This window comes from Anopheles ziemanni, chromosome 2, assembly GCF_943734765.1.
Source record: "Anopheles ziemanni chromosome 2, idAnoZiCoDA_A2_x.2, whole genome shotgun sequence".
NCBI classification, from domain to species: domain Eukaryota; kingdom Metazoa; phylum Arthropoda; class Insecta; order Diptera; family Culicidae; genus Anopheles; species Anopheles ziemanni.
Genome location: NC_080705.1, coordinates 13,328,619 through 13,348,111, shown reverse-complemented (window position 1 = coordinate 13,348,111; position 19,493 = coordinate 13,328,619). Strand labels below are relative to the sequence as shown.

The window sequence follows — 19,493 nt, the reverse complement described above, 5'->3', positions numbered from 1 at the left end:
TGTTTGTGTGTGAGTGTGTGTTTGTGGTCCTCAGACAGGGGCTGGCGTGCCGATTGTTTTGGACTGGGGGGCAGAAAGAAAGCGCTCCCAAAACCCTCCTCCCCTCGGACTGGCGGGGAACCGAGAAATGGGAGCTCCACTAAGCAGAAGTTGATACCTGAGGAGGCAAAAACTAAAGCCAGCTAGTATCCTCATTGGCCAACCAAACTAGACCAGCTGTGAAGGCCCAGCCCCAACTCTTTCCGTCCCCGTCCCCCCTCGAGACGGCAAGGATGAGCCGTCGCGCGATGAAGGTATGATCGTCAAACTTTTTGGCGGAATGACACAGTTCCAGGCAGCGTGCGAGGTACCGACGGCGAGAGTGATGTTGCGCCTGATTTGGACCCATCGACGGCAGCCAGCACCCATTGGCAGCCCCTAGGGCAGAACGGAGAGAGGAAGGAAGGGGGTTCAAACCGGGTGGCCTGCTTTAGTTTACGGCCGCACCGGACCGACAGTTCGATGGAAGGTTCCGACGGATGCGGAACGTCTGAGTCGCTGGTTCCCGCTGAGACATAGAAGGATACTCTCACCGCAATCTCCATGGGGATGGAGGAAGAGTTGAATAGCTGCAGCAGCAGCGACAGTGGTTCCAGCAGCAGTAGCAGCAGCCGGGCGAGCTGTAGCACCAGTAATAGTACGACGGGCCGCGCTAGCCTCAGCAACAGCAACTGCCACAGCGACAGTGATAAGGCCAGCAGTGTGTGCAGCAGTGAAAACGATAAGGATAACGAAAGTGAATCGGAGAAGAAAGTTACCCAGCCCTCGGGAGCTTCGTCGGAGGAGGAAGAAGAGAAGGGAGCGGGAGGAAAGGAGAGCGGTACTAGCTCTAGTGCCGGTGGAGATGGAGAAGGGCGCAATGAGCCGGAAGGGCAGGGAGGTGGTAAGGCGGACCGGGCGGTCGCCATGGCCAAAGTGATCGAGGGCAATCTGGGGCCGCTGACGGCGACGGTGAAATTCATCAACCCGTACAAGAACAACTGGATCAATGCCGACCGGTTGAACGAGCTGCGGAAGAAGGTGCAGGACGCGACCAAGCACCACCGGGTGTTCCTGCTGCGCGGGTCCTTCCACACCGTCCGGCGGGCGCTGGTCGAGCGCGGCTGGGTGGAGAAGCTGGACGGGTTCCGGGTGAAGGCGCAAGCGTCCACCTCCTCGTCCGGGTTCATCCTGGAGGACCTGGTGTCGCAGCTGCCGGAGCGCAAGCCGGGCGAGTCGCGCAAGAACCACATCGCCAAGTGCGAGCGCAGCATCATGTCGCGCTTCCTCGAGCACACGCCGATCGACTTCCTGTGGACGGCGCGGCGCGAGAAGGCGGACTGGCTCGACCTGACGAAGAACTCGGCGCTCATCATCAACCGGTTCGCGAAGGCGCCGTTCACTACGAAGGAAGGCCTCTGCTCGGCGCTGCACGATTTCCATTGGTTCTACGAGGAGGGCATGTCCGAGACCTACTTTCCCCGGTGCTACAACGTCTGGAACCCGGAGGAGTTGAACGAGTTCGTCGACAACTTCCGGCTGACGGCGTCGATGGGGCTGCTCAAGTGGCTCGTCGAGCGGCACGCGACCGAGGAGGGCCTCGGCGCCATCATCGCAGACGATGGCAACGTGCCGAGCACGTGCATTACCTTTGCTCTGACGCGCTGCAAGGAGTACCTGGACTACTGCCTGCACAACGACATCGACCTCGAGGAGGACGCGAAGGTGTGGGACCACGACTGGGACGTCTTCCTCACGCACCACTACCTGCTCACGCACGAGGACAACCGGATACAGCTGCTCAAGGAGGAGCGCGACGCGGACGCGATCGACCAGTACCTCGCCGAGGCGAAATCAGTGCTGGAGCAGATCAAGGGCTACTGGCCGCAGTACGCCCTCGACGGGTACCTCAACATCTGGATCGTGAAACCCGGCAATAAGTGCCGTGGCCGCGGGATCCATCTCATGAACAACATCAAGCAAATCATCGCCATGGTAAATCCGCCGATCGTCAGCAAAACACGCTACGTCATACAGAAATACATCGGTAAGCCTTTATTCCTCACGGGACTGATAACTTGATAACTGCAAGGGAATCTCCACACCAGGACTACGTTGGTATTTGTGAAACCACCTCTATGTCCTTCGTTCGATGAAGAAACAGGCGGAAGAGTTGTTAGTTCCTTTTCCGGAGCTTCGACAAGTTGTCTACGTGCAACGAGGATTTCCCTACAAAAAAGCACACAAGCGGAAAACATGGTACCCTTTGCTAGTGGTAGAGCGCCTACTGCCGCATTTTTGGGTTGCCATAGTAACGTTGTTTATTTTCCAGCTGTTTTGCACGCCTTTTGTGTTCCGTTCCGTGCGGGGTATGGCTTTTCCGTGCAGTTTTGCATTCCGCCACATTAAGTAGTGGTGGAAAATTTGAATAGTTTCTCCCGGGGAATATTGGGAGTTCTAGAGGGAAATAAACTGTGGGAAATTCTAAAAAGGGGATTACTACATTGGCGTCTTAATAATAGAACCGTTTCGTTTTAAGTTTCTTAGTTTTATTTTACGTTTCTTAGCTTTGGTATGTACATTCAATTAGTGTATGTTACTGATTTAATTCCTGGAGAATTTCATTTAATTCCTAGTCCCGTTTTATCGTTTGGACTTTTGATAACTTTCAACGACAACGTACATATGGAATGAGCACCTTTGCTTCTTACTTAGCATTACTTTTCGATCGACTCATTTAACTGAATGTGCTACCGATTTGTTGGATGGGCTGGTACTTTCCGACCCACTTGCAGAGCGGCCGCTCATCATCCACAACACCAAGTTCGACATCCGGCAGTGGTTTATGATCACCAGCGTGCAGCCGCTCAACATCTGGTTCTACAAGGAAAGCTACCTACGCTTCAGCTCGCAGCAGTACAATCTCATGAACTATCACGAATCGGTGCACCTGACGAACCACGCGATCCAGAAGAAGTACCACAACGCGGTCCGGGACGAGCGGTTGCCGCACGAGAACATGTGGGACTGCCACACGTTCCAGGCGTACCTGCGCCAGATCGACAAGTACGAGATGTGGTCGGAGCGCATCTACCCCGGCATGCAGAAGGCAATCATCGGGTCCCTGCTGGCCTGCCAGGACAACATGGACCGGCGGCCGAACACGTTCGAGCTGTACGGGGCGGACTTTATGATCACCGAGGACTTCTACCCGTGGCTGATCGAGATCAACTCCAGTCCGGATCTCGCACCGAGCACGAGCGTCACGGCGCGCCTTTGTCCGCAGTGCGTTGAGGATACGATCCGAGGTAAGTTGCACCGGAGAGAGAGTCGTCATGGCCCTGGGGAGCGATGTCACACTGACCATCGGACCTTTTTCTTGTCCTCCGACCCACGGGCAGTGGTCATCGACCGACGGAGTGATCCGAACGCGTTGACCGGCTCGTTCGAGTTGATTTACAAGCAGGTGATACCGAAAACGCCGGCCTACATGGGACTGAACCTGCAGCTGCGCGGCCACCGCATCACGCCGAAGAGCTCGATGAAGAAGGACCGCATGCGAATGCTGCCACTGAAGCCGGTGCAGAACGTGCTCCAGGTGTCCCGGCTGGCGACCTCGGCGGCGGCCAGCTCCGTGGTGAAACAGGCCGCCTCGCCGGTCATCATGGATCTCATCGAGTGCATGCAGTTCCGCGACGGCAAACCCGACGAGGACATGGTGCTGCCCGGCGGTGCCGGCCGCCACCACCACGTCCGCGCTGGACCGTGTGGCGTCACCTCGGCCACGCTCTACAAGCGTTCGAACTTTTCGCACAAGAGCACCAACCTGCGGTACGACTTCGAGAAGAAGAAATCGTACATCATCTCGAAGACGGGCGAACTGTTCCGACGCAACGGGGCCACCGGGGGCGGGGCCAAGTACCTGACCGACGGCGAAACGTACATCGACAGCGTGGAGGCGTGGGAGCGGGCGACGACTAGCTTCTTCCAGCACAACTTCTCCGGCGCGCTGAGTTCGCAGCTAGCGGCCGCCATCGAGCCCACGGAAGCGCGGACGACGCCTCGCTGTTCGATCAAGATCACGGACTGCTGCGACGACCACCACTCGCTCGGGCTGAACGGTGACGCCGAGCGGCGCACCGGAAGTGTGGAGAACCTGTCCTCCGCCACCACCACCGGAACCGCCAGCGCACAGCAGCCGAGCGGGTTCCCCACGGCCATCCGGTTCGGGAAGGCGTCGGGAGGCCCCCGGTCCTCGGCGGCCACCACCTCGAACAACTTCTACACGCTCGGGTTCAGCCTGCGGGCGCGGCCACCGAAGCTGGCACGCTCGGGCACCAAACTGCACCACGCACAATCAGCCGAGGACCTCTCGTCGTCGTCGGCGTCGTCGTCGTCGCTGTCACCGCCGCACCATGCGGCACGTTCTGGCACGGACCACCACCACCACGGCGCCACCGGACCGTCGGCGGCTTTCTAGCAGCCGTGGAACACCGCCGCCCGTTGCTGGGGCGGAAAGAACGGTGACGAATTTTCTCAGCTACTGCTCAAGTCCACCACCCTCGCACCGACCAAACCTCACAACACTTTCTTGCCACCCTACCACAACCACCACCACCACCACCACCAGGCACCGTCCTCCTCCACCACCAGCAGCACACCCTTCCCGACGCCCAGCCCGCCGTCCCACTGGCACTCGCGCTACAATCTTCCCATCACGCGTGGCCATCACTGCTTCCTGGGCGGCAACCCAGCAGCAAGCGGCAGTAACTACGGTTACCGACTCGGCAGCCTGAGCAACAGCGGCGGTTGCTCCTTCCCCGCCAAACACAAGCCAAACGCCTTCCAGCACCCCACCACTGCCACCGCCAGCTGCCGCGCTTGCCCGAACGATGTAAAGCAAAGTAGACACAGCGTCACCACTGCCCCCAACGCCACACGTTACCACGAAGCGCTTTTCCGCGTACCACTGGTGAAGATCGAAGGTTCCGCCTTACTTAAACCCAATTTTGTGTTTCAGTAGTTTTCCGTAGTGTAGTGTTTACTCGGTGTGTAAGTGTTTGGCCGTCCGGCTCCGGAACGGATTTGGTTGGTGTTAATAGCGAATTCCGGGCCATCCCGGAAGTGGCCGCGATGTTGTGTGCTATCGGAGAGCGTTGTTGAGAGGTGCGAAACATTTAAGAGACCCATTATTATCCATAGCCTGCCTAGTTTAGCGTAGAGAAAGTTTTAACGAAAAAATCAACCCCCGCGTGGAGATCGTTCTCCCCCGGCTCCAGTTGTTGTATTTGACCCTGCCCGCTTTTAATCGAATATCGCCGTGACGTGAAGTTCTTCGTGACCGGTGGAAGGCACCGGAAACACACTCACAGGGAGGACACTCTAGTTGGAAGTAACGAAGTATATAGTATAGCCAAGCGAAATGCATTTAAAGATAAAACTTGTTAACAGTGATGTATGGGACGGTGATCCCGGTGTTGACCTGGCGGACATAACGCTCGAGCTGGGCGACACCGACTACGGTCGGCGGCAGGTGGACCAGCGGTTCGAACAGGCGCCGGCACAGCTGACCCGGCGCTTCCTGCGCGCCCTGCCGGCCGTCGAGCGGTCGCCCGATCGATCACGCTTCGATCCGCAGCACACCGATGACGATCGGGTGCTGTCCCCGTTGTCGTCGAGACCGTTCCCAGCGCCGAGTGCGCACGTCCACACGTTCCCACGGATGGCACCGTCGCGCCTGCATCCGTTCGAGGACGACGACGATTCCAACCGGACGCCGAAGCACCGCTTCTTCCGGAACTACAGCTTCGACTTTCTCAAGCAGAAGCAGCTGAAGACGAAGATTGCGTCGGCGGTGGAGAAGAAGCACATCTTCTCGATCGTCGGCCACTATCCGGCGCTGCGGAAGGCGCTCAAGACGCGCCACTGGCTGGAAAAGCAGACGTTCCGGAGTTCGCTCCTGCGGGACCTCTCGCACCATGCGCTCCTGCAGAAGGCCTCCAATGGGAACGAGTACGAGGAGGCGCTGGTGTCGAAGTTCCTCAAGCCGTACCTGCCGTATTTCATCTGGCAGCATCGGAACATGCGCGACTCGAAGCAGGACCGCTTCTACGCCCCGTTCCGTAGCCGCATACACTACGAGCGGCCGTACGATTTCGCGGTGAAGGAGAACCTGATCCGCCTGATCAACGCGGCCCACTGGCACCAGGAGGAGGGCTTCGCCGAGCTGGACTACCCGCGCACCTACCTGCTTGACACGGAGGACATCATCACCAAGTTCCAGGAGGACTACCAGCTGACGATCGTCAGCAGCTTCCTGTACCACATGTCCAAGAACCTGGAGCACGCGTTTGATGAGGAAGGCACGCTGCCCACGGACGTGCTGATGACGGCGATGAAGTACCTCCGGTACTACATGGGCTGCGTGCAGCACGAGGACATCGACCATGAGGAGTTCTGCGAGCCGCTGCTGACACCGGAGAACCGCCACGAGATGGAGCGGATACTGGCGGGCGAGCTGCTGTTCGCCAGCATTCCCGGCTACGAGGTGCTGTCGCTCGTGGCGCAAGTGAAGAAGCTGGTGCACGAGGCGGCCAAAGTGTTTCCGGACATGAAGATCGACGGCACGCGGAACATGTGGATACTGAAGCCGGGCAATCGGTGCCGCGGGCTCGGTATCATGCTCTTCAACGACGACCGGAAGCTGCTGGAGCACGTGGACAGTAATCCGGACATAAAGTACGTTGCCCAAAAGTACATCGGTAAGTGTGCGCCGCGTAAATATTCATTGAAGCTTTGAACAGAGAAGTATGGTATAAGGTAAAGTGTAAAATATGTTTAGTTTTGTAAGACATTATTGGGTTCTTTAGGAAGGTCTTTAGGAAGGAACTGAAGAACCTTTCTCATACTCCAACGTACATTTCCCAATTTAAGCTACACATTTGTCTCACATCTCTTGTCTGGTTGTAACCTTGCCCAAACCATTTTGAGATACTTTGTTTCCCATTCAGTTAACTCATTCTCGTAATTATGATGGATGCCTCGTAATGAACCTTTGCTAAATACATCCCCAATCTCCAAAATTGGCAAAAATGCGATGCTGTTGGAACAAACTTCCTTGTCCACTTACCGCATCTTCTAACGTAAATTCCTATCGTTTGTATTCGTACTCCTACCGAACACGATTTCGACATGATTTGGTCGAACACAATTAGCATTTCGGGTTTCGATTGGCCCACAATTTTGGGCAAGGGGTTCCGTTTCCTCACAATTCGGTTCCCATATCAGAACATTAAATCAACGGTCCACTTTGCTTCCTTCCTCGTCTTTACGACGTACCCTGCTTCCTCGAAACCGATCCAAACAGGTAATGGCCACCAACAAAAGGATGTCGAAAACGATTACTAACGCACGCTGGGGTTATAAATAGTGTAGTCACAATTTTGGGTATTTAGACTCGAAACGATTGGTCCGGGGCTTCCTGATGGGTCGCGTAACGTACGAAACTACCATTACTTTATGACCCTGTCCTGTCCTCACGCTGGAAAGTCCTGGAACGGAAAAGAAACGACGATAAAAAATCGTTTTGGTATGGGGAAACAAGAATATAGTAAAGCGGTTTCGCAACGTTTGCATTCCTGCTCCGGAAAGCGCCGGAACCCGATGACTCGTGCCATTCGTTCCATCCTTCCCGTCAAGGAGGATTTTGTTGCTTGCCGAAAGTCTTCCGTCGTCCATTTGCTTAATTGTTGAAGGCTTGTCCTCGGTGTCTCTTCGTTGCGCAGTCACAGTGGAACCGGGTTTGAACTGATTTCATTACCTGATTATCCTTTTTATTATAGCGTGGAAGAGCGACGGTGTTCCTCCGTCCCGGACCCGGAAGTTGTTGGTTTTCCGAAACACTTTACCACACGGTCGATCAATGCTGGTTCAATTTTACCCGGTCCACAGTTGGGTTTTATTTTCCCCCAAACAATCGAAAACCAGGAAGCGCAGGGATCGAATTGAAAAGAACTGCAAAGTTCCCATGGTTTGGAAGGTCATGTAGAGGAACTTTTGTGCTTCTCAAAAAACTCCACCCATTTGTAACGCTTCGCGGATTATGATTGTAAATTAATGGCGTTTCTATTTTTGGTTTACATTAATGTGATCGGGAAAATAATGAAGGATTCACCTTGAAAAAAACACACCGATTCGTTAGGCATTTTAGCAATGGTTGACAATGAACTTTATACATTTTGTCTGCTTAAATACTCGCTGAACTTTGTGTTTCTTAGAACACCATATAATGTGTATAAAAACAGTAGATAAAATGTTAAATTAGAGCGATGGCCTTTGGATCCCTTTTATCAGTGGTCAGACCATCAGGACCCTTTCCTTCCCTCCTTTCTAGTTTCTGCATCGGTACGATCATTTCACGTGAAAGTGGAAAGGAATGCAAAATGGGGCCAAACACAATTTGTCCATAACACTACACCCTGGTAACGGGCAAAGTTTCGCACAATATATCCCCTTGCGCCACTTCCCGCGAATTCCCAATGCCGCCAGCCAGTCCACGGGGCGTGAAAAATACCGATGGGTGTGTATGCAAAAATTCAATATTTTCCCTCCGGCGGACGACTTCGGGTGCGCGTTAAGGAGGGTTCCTTCTTCTAATGCACAACCCCGAATGCACTGCCCCGAAGACGATAGCGTCGTCGGACTGTTGTGGTGCTGATAGATAATTGCGCGAGCCTTCTTTTCCTTGTGTCGCCTTCATGCGCCCTATTTCCGGCGGGCAACAAACGTTGGTGCATTCTATTGACCTCGGTAGACGGGTTTATTTTTATGCACCACGCTGAATGTGTTGAACCACGACAGGGTGGAAGGAAAAAGAAAGGTTTGTTGGTTTGTGCCCTTGGAAAAAGGAAAGCCAAAGTAGGCGAGGCGTTGAAGCATTTTAAGTTTAATTATGGCTGCTTAGTTTGACGTTCCGGTGCATTCATTGTCATTAACCCGTTGAAGACAGGTTGCTGTTCCAAAATGTTGTTCGCTGTTGCAAACATTGCCAAACAAAGTGTTTCGAAATGGTTTTTGACCCGAAAATGTGCCTCTACTAGCGAAGGACTAATTACAATCGATATCCAAATAAAATCGTGTAGATTAAAAAAACACAAAATAGAAGCGCCACAAATGAAAGTTTTCTCCTCATATCAGATAAGCTTTTGATTTTAATTAATTTACAACTTATTATACACTTGGTGATAGGTATTCATGAAAGTGAGTACACTAAACATTACGGTTTCTTTTATGGAATAAAGCTCCCTTTTCACTGTCATATCAAACTCCCTCTTTCAACCCTCGCTTAAATGAACCCTCGATCAATCTCCCAAATGGACGTGTGACATATGCGGTATGGCCTCGGGCACAAACATCCCCACGGAAACCGTGACATGTGGCGACATTTGGTGCATGGTGCTAGCGATAATATTTTTCCACCTCGTGACAATTCAATCCACAAGGCGGTTTTGTGGTTCACGCGCTGGCGGCACCGTTCCCTTCTGCCGATATATTGCAGTGACCTAGTCCCGGGTGTTGGCATACACTGTTTCAACCAAACGTTACCCACTAATATAACAAAAGCTAACAAAAATAAGCCCCAAAGAGGACCTTGCAATTTATCCTTCTTTTAGGACAATTTTGTAGCTGTCCTTATAGGTGCCTTAAATAGGACCAGTTTTGCATGTGCATTGTGCTTTCGTTTCTAACGAAGGAATATAATGAATACTTGCCATCACGCCAGCCGAAGGCAATCGCGAAATAGATTTCGACACCCTGGGCGGAAATTGAAACGCGCTTTCGCAACAACTCCCCGTTGTGTTCCGAAGGGGTCAGTATCGTACCACTAGATGATGGCAGCAAAACAAGCAGGTCATGGATGGTTTGTTACTTAAATATTGTTTTCCCCCGCTCCGAGGGATCTCCTTCGCCCCTTTGGCTGGTGGCGTCATGTAACTTCCACTCGAAGCAGAATCGATCATCGGTCGCCCTTTTGTACCTGGCGGAAGAAGGGGGAGGGAAAAGCCGTGGCGTTCTCAGTCCTAGGAAATCTAGGATCCAGCCCGTTTCGGGACGTTTCCGGGTGAAGGTCGACTGTTCGATCCAACAGGTTTTTGTCCTGGGCGGAATTTGCTGGATAACTTTCCCGCGCGCGCGATCCTCCATAAAACAAACTACATTAAATGGATGGATATTGGCTTCCTTGGCGGACGGCGATGAGGAGCGTATGGGTAGGGCATGGGGTTGGCAAGTTTTCCCTTTTTACCGGCACCCGAGGAGGGGGAGCCATTGAAGGGGGTGGCAAAGGCGATATCGCGATTTCGCCAGTTGATTGGATAATTGGCCTCATTTCTCCGTGCAAAATCGGGAGAATGAATCGGGCCGAGGCAGAACCCCCTTGCGGGCCTACTTTTCGCCCGGTTTAAACTGAAGCAATTTGTTGTAACCCATCAGCGCGCTTTGCCAGAGTTATTGAGGCCAGCCGTGCTCGAAAGCAACCTCAACAACAAAGTCTAAATTCAATTTTAGATACAGCAGGCCGCCTGCTTTTCCTTGGAATACGGGGGTTCAATCTTTCATGGTTTGTTTTTATTTCCATTTCCTAAATTAATGGTGCTTATTATTGTTAACAGTTTTAATTTATAAACACACCTTTATATCCAAAATAGAGTCAGTGTAATAAAGATATTAATCTATCTTTTTGGAAACTCAAAAACGACATGTTTAGCATGGTTTAGGACGTAACTTTTTAAAAAAATATCATCACCAAAAACTAAGGAGTTCGATAAGTAAAAACAGTTTTCAAAATGCTTCCAATATTTTCAAAGAATTCTGTATCATACCGTACTGCAATCATTTAGTAAATCCTCATGTTATGGCTCGAAAAAGGATGCCTATTTTAAACGAAACAAGCAACATCTGTATGGCTTAAATTATAACATTCACAACTGCTTGTTACTTGTGATGACTAACATCAGTTTATGATCAAGAGGCTTCCCAAACGGTTCGATTGTTTCTGCTCAAACATTGAACATTCCTTTCAGAGCGACCGCTGCTGATACACAGCACCAAGTTCGACATCCGCCAGTACTTTCTCATCACCTACACGAACAATCTGCTCAAGGTGTGGATGTACAAGAGCTGCTACCTGCGCTTCAGCTCGCGCCAGTTCGATCTGGACGATTTCTGCGAGTCGATCCACCTGACCAACTACTCGATCCAGAAGAACTACGCCAAGGAGGTGCGCGACGGTGCGGAGGCACTGCCCGGTTGCAACATGTGGTCGCTGCGGCGCTTCCAGGAGCACCTGCAGTCGCTCGACAAGGGCTTCTACTGGGAGCGCAAAATCTACCCGGACATGAAGAAGAACATCCTGGCGATCGTGTGCGCCAGCCTGGACGGCATGAAGCTGGAGCGCAACATGTTCGAGCTGTACGGTGCCGACTTCATGGTGACGGAGAACTTCCGCACGCTGCTGATCGAGATCAACACCAGCCCGGACCTGTCGTCGTCCACCGAGGTGACGGCGGTCATTTGTCCTGCGGTGCTGGAGGATCTGGTTAAAGGTAGGCGCAGTAGGGTTAGAGTGTTGGAAGGCATAACGAAAATTGTTTCTTCACCTTTTGCAGTCGTAATCGATAACACAAAGGACAAACGGGCCGGTACGGGACAGTTTGAGTTGATCCACTCGCTGGAAATTCCGCGTGTTGCTCCCTACGGATACGGTCTCACCGTGGACGGACGTTCGATGCAATCGAAACACCGCTCCCGAAGCCCTCTGCCACCGATAGGCACCTCCACTGGGGGACCTTCCACCGCACCATCGACCGGTACCTCGACGCCACGGATCTGCACGACCAGCGCCGGAACGATGGCCGCCCCCGCTTCGACGACCTCCATCACAACTGGAACGGGCATTCCTGGCAGCACCAAATTCTTCCGTAACACCACGAACACCAGCAGTTCCGGCTCCAGTAGAGGCAGCAAGACGTCGCTCACGAGCGTTATCCTGGATCGACCTCGGTCGACGGTGAAGTAGGCCCGGTCGACGGTACGAACCACCACCAGACTACTACCGTGGATCCCAACCCTTCTTCTTCTAGCGAAATAGTCTATTACAAAGACCCCGAAATGTATACAACCGTATGACATAGCTATATTTCTAAAATACATTTTATGTCGTTATCAGAACCCCCGCGTCGTGTCGGTTTTCGAAACTTCCCTCCCCCTCAGATAATAAGCACAGATAGTGCCTTAATTAAGGTGGCATCGTGCAGAATGTGTGTTCCCATTCGTTGTAGACCCACGGTCACGGAAAGAATGTTGCAGAAGCAACAGCAATTTCTAACTTTAAAATTGTCCCCGAACACGCCAGTCGGCCACACGGTTATGTGTATTTTTGTGACTCTTTCAATAGGCTTTTTACTTTTCTTTTTCTCCTCTCGATGAACCTTTAACCCGGGTGACAAGCATATAGCATGACGGCGTGCAATGATAATCAGGAATAATTAGCAAAACTTACACCACCAGCCAAACACAGCCGGAAGACCAAGTGGTGGCTGTCGCGTGAAGCTTTCCCACATTTTACCGGAAGGTGAAAATTCAGGACAGAGAAGATAACAGCAAAAACAAATACTAATCCACCAACGGTCTTAGCATCGTGATCGAGGCCCTAGAATGGTCCAACAAATCGCGAGCGCCAGGTTGGTCGATAAAGGTAAGCTGTTGCTATGGCCCAGGCGTGGTTGGAGGGGGGAAGGGTAACCGCGAGCATCAATCTCAATCGCTTGTCGGTGGCGCCTTATGTGGCCGGAACCGAGCCTTCAAAAACCGGGGGGAGCATGAAAACTTTCAAACGAAGCACGAGAATGGGCGCTACCAGGATAAACTTTTTGGGCAAAGTTTTGTGGCCGAAATAGTAGTCGTATCACAACAATCGGGCTTAATAGTGTTTGTCCCGCGAGAGGGGAAGTAATTTCTAGTCGTGAAACTGCAAATGCCCCACCGGACCACCGGAGGAAGCGGCACACCGAAACGAAACCGATTCGTGACAGCGAAATGGGAGCAACTTTTGGTGGTGCATGGTTGTAAGTTTGCCCTGCGATGTGGGTTGAGTTCTTAAAAATATGGTAGATAAAAACAAGCTTTCCTAGTTTGCGCCCTTCCAGGTTCAATGCCCCCCCAAAAGTAAAAGAAGTTGAACGGAATAGGTTCATTTAAACAAACTCCATATGTGTTTTTGGCTTTGGCTTATCGGATAGAGTAATATGGGGGGCTAGAGGCTTGGATAAAAGCGAAATACATTGTACAGTTTTCTTGTAATCTTAAATTATGTCAAGGACCATCGAAAAGTTAAAGGGGAAGTTAAATTAATGTAAAACAAATTACTACTTTCTTTCGTATCCATAACACCTACACCTTCGAAGTATGTTGTAAATGAGGGGAAAAAATCTTTCTCCGAAACTTTATTGAATGTTGCATCGCGATAAACCGACACGTCACCGATTTGCTTTCGTGTGCCAACAACAATTTTGCTGTTATAATGCGCGAGGAAATCATCAATTTATCATCGATAATAGACTTTGTACACACGACAACCTTCCTTTCCTGCCCGCATCGAGTCCTCTGCTTTTGGCTACTCCTTCCACGGTCACAAGTGAAAAGAACCTTAATTGATCTGACCATTATGATGAGGGGCACTTATTATTGCTGTTGTTGTTCAAAAGCGGTTTGATCGCTTGCTCTTTACCTTTATCGGAAACCGTTTGCGCGACTGATGGCGCTGCCCGGTAGAGAAACTAAACGTTTCACCAGAATGGAACTAAATTTTACAATTTCCAGAAACACAACTAAAACAAACTACTGATCGTGATCTATGGTTAGACGATTGACAAAGTTATGGCAGCCGTTTCTCAAACCAAATCTTGTTGTTCATCCTTATGATCTTTAGCGGCGACTCTTTATCAGGCGTCCGTCTTTATCAGGCCAGTCCATAGGGGGATAGGAAATCCTAGTCGTTCATCGTCACATTTGACGATAAAAAAAATGGAAGATAGAGAAAATCGCGATACGCGATTTTGGGTGTACGATCGTCCCGGTTTTGGTTGCCTTCGTAGTGCGGAAACATCGTACGATTTTTGAATTGCGTTTCTTACAGGCTAGTCAAAAGTACAACAAATAAAAGATGATCCGATCACGGGCAACAGAAGGACAGTGCCTACCATTGCTTGTAGAAGACACACCACGGGGAAAACCCCTTTATCGAGTCGGCCACGTTTCGGCTTACGATTTCACTTTTGATTGAATAGAATTTAGCTAACACTACCGGGTGCATGAACATGTATGTTTGTGTATGTGTCTGTGTGTGTTAGTGTGTGTGTGTTAGGGTGTGTTTGATTGGATATATGTTACTTCCCATGATTATTCCCTCGGACATTTTTCCTACAACCACCATTCTTTTCAATCAACATACAACAGATGACACTTACGGATGATCGAGTGATTAGAGGATACGGGATTTTTGATAAGGGGAGCTGACTAGGAGAAGGATCGTACGGAGAGGTGGAACAAAGGAACTAGGGATGGAAATCTTGAGAGATTTACGACACACCCGGTTTCAGCGAGAACGACAATTTCGGTCGCGAGTTGTTCTTGCCCAGGATCATCTTTTGCTCTTCTTTGACGCGCTTCTCTTGCTCTTTGCGCATCTTCTGGCGCTCTTCGTCCATTTTTCTTTGCTCTTCGATAATCGCCAAACGATCTTCGGCCTGTGAGAAGGGAGAACACATTTGTTGGAAAAATTAACAAATGAATGAATGATATGTTAATAAAAACACACACAGGAAACAGAACACAAACAACTTACCAACTTTCGCTGCGCCTCCTCGATTTTGCGATTATTTTCAGCGAGAATATTCTCTAGTTCCTGACGCTTTTTAAGCTCTTCCTCCTATAAGAACGAAAAACGCAATTAGAACTACCGTCTAGGTGATGGGACATCGCACCGAGCAAAGTTTGCTAGTTTGCTCAGAGCACACATCCGACGACGATGACGGCGACGCTGACTAACGTCGTGATTGGCGATCGCGCCAGGGGGGGAGGGCGCGACACCGTCACGGGTACGTCAAGAAGAAAGTGAAACATTACACACATGATCATCTGGTTCCCTGTCGGGAAGTCCGAGCACCTCCTTTCTCTTCGTTACGGTGACGGACGTGGGAGGATCTGAGCGATGGTTTGAAGAGGCTCGGGAGAATAGCTCGATCCTCCAACCCTCGTAGGAGGGTGGGGTCGGACAATCGGGAATGTAGTATTTGAGTATTTAAAGGAAAAAACGGTAGTGGTACTTTAAAGCCGTTGACGTCCAGTGGCATTTTAAAGACGTTGGAATCGAGCATTTTCCTTTTCCTACTCGTGGCGTATACTGGCGTACATCTTGCATTCGCATCAGATAAATCATATTACATTTGAAAGTTATGTGTATAAATCACCTTATTTTTTATTTTAAATTGTGTAACTAAAAATTATAAAGTGTCTCTGGTTTTCAGCAGGCAGAGCAGGTGTAATTTGATATTTTTTAACATGTTACGATACAGTGTCACTTATTATTCGATCGTCTTATTATTTTACACTTTTGATAATAATGCAAAGCAGCTGTTTGACTTTGTTTGAGTTTGCTCAATACATTTTCGGATAAAACTTTACAATAATTTAATTCAATTAAAATTTAGCAAACTATACACTGACTGAAACGTCTAATAAAAGTTAAACACAGAGAGTTCACACTAGAAAACAAAATTAAATGTACTTCAAGGTGCTTCCCCACTGCCATCAATTAATGTCCGTAGGATTGTTCGCAAGGCAAAACCAGAAAACCACATCGACTCCACAAAATGTCTTCCAATCCGAAATAATATTGAGGGCAGTACCTTCCACAATTCATGTTTCCGACCAGACACGCAATGCTTTCCGTTAAAACAATTGTAGTTCTTTTGCCCTTTTGACCTGACCGCTCGATCAGGTGATGGTAAAGCCAGCCGTATTGCTTTTAACTACGTGTTTAACAATTGTAGGTTGACGTGTTTTTGTTCGCTTCGGAAAAAACTTACGGATTTACATGGCCCCTGTACACTTCACTGTTTCGTTGACATCGATCTCATCCTGCCAAGGCTCTTCATTTTCACCTCAAGCCTCATCTCTAGCGACCCCTTTCTCCGGTAGTTTGACTCCTGTGGTTCGTTCGACAGATCGAGCAAATGAATGGGGCGGCAGCAAATTGTTAAACCTTTTTTTTTGTTTTCTTTTAGTTTTACACACTTTTCCATTTTTTTTAAATATTTGGTTTGTTCTGAATTACGTCTCCATCAAACTCTGGTTTGATCAATACATGTGGTTTGAAAGTCCCCGAAAGACCTATCAGGCCAAAGGAGGAATTTAAATAACATTGCCCCAAAATTCCCAACCATATTTTGTACCAAAACCTAGCAACAAACGGATATTTTAAACGATCTTATCGACCTATAAAATGCATCGACGGGTTACACATCAATCGATTGAGAACGTAATCAATTGGTAAAAGCTAGGTAACAGAACGTTTATGGTCATACTTTATGCAAAAATCTGGTCTGGACGCAGTAAATGAGGTAAAGTTAAGGTCAGTATTGTAAAACATCAAGTTGTCATTGAAAAAGAATATCTAGTAGTGGTTTATTATTATTTTTGGAATACCAGAGGAAAGATGACCGAAATGTGAATCTAAAAAATAGTGAAACTTTTGTTAATCTCCTATGCACAGCAACCGGGAAACTCGACTAAAAGAGCTTCTTCGGTGGCATGCTCAAGGCAAATCGATCACAGCAACCAGCGATGCAGCAGTGAAAGAAAACCCTTCACTGGCAAATCCTCAAACGGCACACGATAGAAACTATCGTCGACAACGCAACACATCCAGTAGGATCTTATGGAGGGAATGCTTACCTCGCGTCGCCGTTCCTCTTCTCGTGCCTGCTCCCTTCGCTTTTCGAGCTCGAGCATCATCTCCTGCTCCATCTGCTTTTTGGCTGCCTCGACACGCCGCTGCACTTCCATTTCGATTTCGTCTTTACGCTTCTCCAGCTCCTCTTCGACTCGCTTCTTTACCAGCAGCTCAATCCTTTTGGCTGCCTCTTCCTCTATCATCTACAAGTAGAAAAATACGGTGTTATTATGTTATTTTAGGACATTTATTACTCAATTTAGTAGCTTACTTTCTGCTCCGCTTCCTTCTGTCTCCGTTGGCGTTCCATCTCGGCCAAACGCTCTACCTCGGTCAGCTTCCGGCTGCGGGAGCTCTTCTTGTGGTGATGACGATGGTGCCGGGAACCACTGTTCGAGCCATCGCTGCTACTATCGGACGACGCGGAAGGCGATCGTTTTCTAAACGATGTACGACGGGGAATTTTTCGTTTGTATTTTTATGTTTGGGGTTTGGTTTTTGTTTTGTTCAGAAAAGAGAAAGAAAAATAGAGTGCAGAAAAAGGACCCATTAGTACGATGAAGCACCAATGCATGCTTCCGTTGGCGCACAGATTGTCAAAAAAGACTACGAAACAGACGAACGATCTTCACGAACGAGGTGAGTTTCAACGTCAACAAATTAGGTAGAAAATCAAACAGATAGTACAAAATCAAACTTAAGTTTATGTTAACAAACCGATTTGTTCCGCTAGCATTTCCTCTAGGAGGAAACGGGTGCTTTACAGAGCGCGTTGTGCCGCAGCGATGACATCGACCTTCTTCAACTATATAGTTTAAGCCGGCAACAGCAGCCGTCCCGTTTCTCTATCATTCCTCCACAGGCATGCATCATCAAACATTCCACTTTTCCGATGTCACAAGCGCATTCGTTTCTTCCAAACCAGCTGTTCTCTGTTTAAATCTGGTTGAACAGCGCTTCTCTATGTCCGACTATTTTCTTAACAATTTGTTTTCCATTCAGTTATTGTGTTTGCTGTGTGACTACCTACGCTCATGTTCTGGGTTGTTGGAATTACAATTCGATTCCTTCTTCTACGTCCTTGTTTCATCGTGCGTACGTTGGATAGCAACCGTGTTCCCATTTGGTTAAAAAAAAGATTGCTTGGATCTTACTGTCAGCCGGCTTGCTGCGGGAGCGCTCCTGCGAAAGGTTCGACCGGGTCGCCTTTTGATCTCCACCAACCCCCGTTCTGGCTGGAGCACTATGCGGTTTTTGGTGATGATGGCAGCGGGTTGGATGTGTTTTTCGCGGCTGTCCGGATGGAGGCGCGGGGGAAAAAATCAATGCCCTCGGGTCGATCTCACCCGGTGATTGGTTTTTTCGCCGTCCTTCCGACGTGGCGCTTGGAAACTGACTAGTGGCGTTGGGGTAATATGTGTTTTATGTTGTTGCGATGGTTTTCCATCTGCTTATCAATTGGTGATTGCCAGGGATAGTAGCAAGGTCAATGTAAACAAGAAATTGTAAGAAGAAGGAATAACGATGGAAGGATGGTTGGGTGTGGCAGGAAAGCGGGTACGGAGGTAAAGCAGCAATGGAGAGATAGCAGATACTGGCAGGACGAACTCATATCTGAACAGTTGGAAACGTAACCAAGCGTAATACGTAGGTCGCGGGCCAGGCGGTCACAGTGGCCCACCGGGGAACGGGGGAAGGGTACTACACGGCAATATTACCTGGACTTCGAGCTGCGGTCTCTGTATTTATCGTAACTGCTGCGGTGATGGTGATCGTGCTTGCTGTGGGAGGATGACCGAGACTTGCTCCGCTTGCGATGCTTGCTTTTGTGCTTTTTGGGCGAACGACTGCGGGATCTTGAGCGACCCATTGCTTTTGGAAGAACGACCGTCCGTGGAATGGCGGATACCGCACTTGCGGTATCAAAAATCGATTTTGTTTTGCACGACGTGCGGTTTTTGGCAAATATGCTGCAGCACAACACACTTCGCACTAGAGGGGCAAGGTCGGATCTTGGATTGTCTACTATCTTCCGATCCCAGCGGCGAGCTCTTTAGTCCGACCCGAGAGCAAACCGGATTGTATCCTGGCATTAACTACAAATTGGCAGTTCAATTGGAGTACAATTATCTTCGTTGCTACCAACCAATTTGAATACTAATATATACAAGAATATATATAGTGAATAATAATTTTATTCATTTTAAAAGTTGGATTGAAAACGAACTGATTTTTTTGACAGGACTTACTCCTGAGCTTAATTGGAGTTGCTTCATTTGATCCAATCGAGGAGCTTCAAGTACCATCACTAACAGACTGACAGCAAAAGGGAGCCTAATATTTACCTTATGACCAAGGTTACTTAAATAAGGCTTTTAAAAACAAAATGATTTTTACCATGTTTATATGATTTTTACAATGGATAAAAGAAACGAAAGGATTCTACTAGATAAACAAAATTGCC

General features: G+C 49.4%; 3 protein-coding genes across 3 annotated transcripts; 2 read left to right on the top strand and 1 right to left on the bottom strand.

Moving 5' to 3' along the window:
- Positions 1 to 582: 582 nt before the first annotated feature.
- Positions 583 to 4,498, top strand: LOC131292999 (tubulin glycylase 3A). Its single transcript, XM_058321079.1, has 3 exons — positions 583 to 2,065; positions 2,814 to 3,326; positions 3,420 to 4,498. The coding sequence occupies exons 1-3, from the start codon at positions 583 to 585 to the stop codon at positions 4,496 to 4,498; spliced, it is 3,075 nt and encodes a 1,024-aa protein (XP_058177062.1).
- Positions 4,499 to 5,440: 942 nt separating this feature from the next.
- On the top strand, positions 5,441 to 12,094 carry LOC131281965 (tubulin glycylase 3B). The gene is made up of 3 exons (XM_058311342.1): positions 5,441 to 6,779; positions 11,100 to 11,621; positions 11,685 to 12,094. Exons 1-3 carry the CDS (start codon positions 5,441 to 5,443, stop codon positions 12,092 to 12,094), a joined length of 2,271 nt encoding a protein of 756 aa, XP_058167325.1.
- Positions 12,095 to 14,654: 2,560 nt separating this feature from the next.
- Positions 14,655 to 18,990, bottom strand: LOC131290709 (UPF0430 protein CG31712). Its single transcript, XM_058319878.1, has 5 exons — positions 18,748 to 18,990; positions 17,301 to 17,469; positions 17,032 to 17,232; positions 14,921 to 15,004; positions 14,655 to 14,822 (listed from the first exon to the last, which is right to left on the bottom strand). Exons 1-5 carry the CDS (start codon positions 18,897 to 18,899, stop codon positions 14,655 to 14,657), a joined length of 774 nt encoding a protein of 257 aa, XP_058175861.1. The 5' UTR covers positions 18,900 to 18,990.
- Positions 18,991 to 19,493: the final 503 nt, after the last annotated feature.